We start from the raw sequence: 2,834 nt of genomic DNA, 5'->3' as shown, positions 1-2,834 counted from the left end.
GTGTGTCCCCAGGAGACAATGCAAGCGGTCATAGGCAGCCATCGGGACTATTACAAACTCAGAGGTAAAAGGAGATGACCACTGTTAGACTTGGATGTGAGCTTATAATGTAAATGATGGAAAGATTTATTGTTTTCTAAAACTGTAAAAGCAGAATGAGGCTTCTGTCGGGGCACTCTGCCCTAAAGCCCCGCCTGGTGGAGGGCTGCAGTGATGGGTGACTTTTTCCAACTTTCTCCCATCTCCCGACTGCATCTCTGGAGCTCAGCCACAGTCATCTTTGGGTTCTTCTGTACCTCTCTCACCAAGGCTCTTCTCCCCCGATAGCTCAGTTTGGTCGGACGGCCAGCTCTAGGAAGGGTTCTGGTCGTCCCAAACGTCTTCCATTTAAGGATTATGGAGGTCACTGTGCTCTTAGGAACCTTAAGTGCAGCAGACATTTTTTTTGTAACCTTGGCCAGATCTGTGCCTTGCCACAATTGTGTCTCTGAGCTCTTCAGGCAGTTCCTTTGACTTCATGATTCTCATTTGCTCTGACATGCAGTGTGAGCTGTAGGGTCTTATATAGACAGGTGTGTGGCTTTTCCTAATCACGTCCAATCAGTATAATCAAACACCGCTGGACTCAAATGAAGGTGTAGAACCATCTGAGGGATGATCAGAAGAAATGGACAGCACCTAAGTTAAATATATGAGTGTCACAGCAAAGGGTCTGAATACTTATGACCATGTGATATTTCAGTTTTTCTTTTTTAATAAATCTGCAAAAATGTCAAAAATTCAGTGTTTTTCTGTCAATATGGGGTGCTGTGTGTACATTAATGAGGAAAAAATGAACTTAAATGATTTTAGCATATGGCTGCAATATAACAAAGAGTGAAAAATTTAAGGGGGTCTGAATACTTTCCATACCCACTGTGAGTTGGGTATTTTTATCATTGGAAGTTTTAGTTTGAAAGGATTACACATTATACATAGGTCTGCTGAGCTATGTCTGATACCTAAATCCTATGTAGATAGTCACTAGTATTTGTTTTCATTGTTTAGAGCCTGGAAACGATGGCATGATGCCACTGAATGATGCACTCAAGCTGTGCAATAATACTGACTTGATACACACAAAGAACTACTTGATTAGATAAGGTTATATGCAAATGTATTTTGTCCAAGAGAGATGGGATCATGGATGATTTAAAAGGGTAAGGCTGCCACCTTGGCTGTTACAATTGGTTGGTAACACAAATCGTTCCACAACAGCTGCTGTGGCCTATGATTTTATGAGACAGATTAATCTGGTGTACTGGTGGTAATCACAGCGCAGCAGAAATGAGTTTGTCGGAGAATAAATTTCCCACAGGCATCAGGATATTGGACAATGCAAAGCTTGTTTCCTGCACAGAAGCAGATAAAATATACACTAGCTTCAGGGGGTTCTTTATGATCATGATTTTCATATTCACAAAAATGTCAATGTCATGGAACATGTCTTAAAAACACAGTTTGACATTTACAGGCATTGCTACCGTTATGTGCTGCCCCAGTTATATCATGTTGCATACATCTAGTGATTTATTGCAACATTTTGGCATTATACAATGTAGTTTTTTTTTTCCCGGCGTGAAATAAAAAGCAAATCTAATCTACAAAACATGGCAAACTCCCCACATGCAGAGATGACAAGAACAATACCAGCAGTCCACTTCATCTTCAGGTATTTGATCCTTCAGTTTGTCAGGAAGCTGTTTGGGAAGCATTTAGGATCTTCCTGGACAGGGTCCCAAACTCGGAGGAGTACAGAGCCTGGGTTTACACCTGCCAGCATGAAAACCTGTGCATGGACAACCTGGCCCAGAACTTCAGCAGCTCTCAGGAGCACCTGGAGATGGTGGCTCGAGTGAGTGTGGTAACAAGCAAAGCATCCACAAGTCTACTTTATAATAACATTTTCATAATGCACGATTGTTCTTTTGCCTGTCATCAGTTTAAATCTGTGGTAGCTGATAATCTTGTTTTTTTATTTCCAGAGAGTAGCTGAGCAGGCTCAAACTGAAGGGTACGTCCTTAAATTTTGTGGTAAATGTGTTTCTTCTGTGTGTGTATGTGTCAGTTCCTTTACAATACTCCTTTAAATGTAAATATGTTTAAATAAATGTAAATATGTTCATGGTCAGCATTTCTTGTCTGTTAATGGTAAAAAGTGGCAAATAATAATTGTCAGTATTTTTTTTTTTGACAATTACAGCATCAGAGGAGCTATAGTATTAAGACCTCTGTTAAAAATGTTCAGATCTACTAATTAAATTAATATGAAATATTACTTTTTTCCCAGTGTTGTCACTGGAACCCCAAAGACGGGAAGTGAATGTGAGTTGGCACCAATACTGTTAAATTAATGTAATAATTATCATTTTAGCTAATTACCGATAATATTTTCCTCATAGCAGCATTATAACTTATCTGGTGAGTTGCTATTTTGCCTCAGGCACCTGGACACCCCCCCCGATTTTGCTTCCAACTGAACCTGACATGGTAAGTTCACTTGCAAAGTTCTAACCATCTTTTTCACTCATATTTTACTTTTTTGAACTTTTATTCAGTGGTCTAAACAAACACAAAGTCCGATGACAATGCAATGTCATCGGACTACGCATTTTGTATTTTTCACTGATTCTACCATACTTAGAGTATGGTGTTGAAAACTGGGGAAATACATACAAAAGCTCACTTCAACCATTGTATATATTACAAAAAAGAGCGATAAGAATTGTGCATAAGATGGGGTATAGGGATCACACCAATGGAGCTTTCATACAGTCTAAATTGTTAAAATTTTT

At 39.2% G+C, this 2,834-nt stretch overlaps 1 protein-coding gene across 1 annotated transcript in view; it reads left to right on the top strand.

The window, feature by feature from the left end:
• Window positions 1-3: 3 nt before the first annotated feature.
• impg1b (interphotoreceptor matrix proteoglycan 1b) overlaps window positions 4-2,834 on the top strand; it is a gene marked incomplete at its 5' end in the record, with an annotated part of 16,392 nt that continues 13,561 nt past the window's right edge. Inside the window, 5 exons of the mRNA XM_020590965.1 lie at window positions 4-64; window positions 1,728-1,894; window positions 2,025-2,053; window positions 2,330-2,364; window positions 2,483-2,529. Coding sequence (XP_020446621.1) covers window positions 4-64; window positions 1,728-1,894; window positions 2,025-2,053; window positions 2,330-2,364; window positions 2,483-2,529 — 339 coding nt within the window. The remainder of the gene's footprint in view (window positions 65-1,727; window positions 1,895-2,024; window positions 2,054-2,329; window positions 2,365-2,482; window positions 2,530-2,834) is intronic.

The sequence above is a fragment of the Monopterus albus genome, unplaced genomic scaffold, assembly GCF_001952655.1.
Source record: "Monopterus albus unplaced genomic scaffold, M_albus_1.0 scaffold13.1, whole genome shotgun sequence".
In the NCBI taxonomy this organism is placed as follows: domain Eukaryota; kingdom Metazoa; phylum Chordata; class Actinopteri; order Synbranchiformes; family Synbranchidae; genus Monopterus; species Monopterus albus.
Note: the sequence above shows the minus strand (reverse complement) of the source record. Positions and strands in the feature narration are given on the sequence as shown.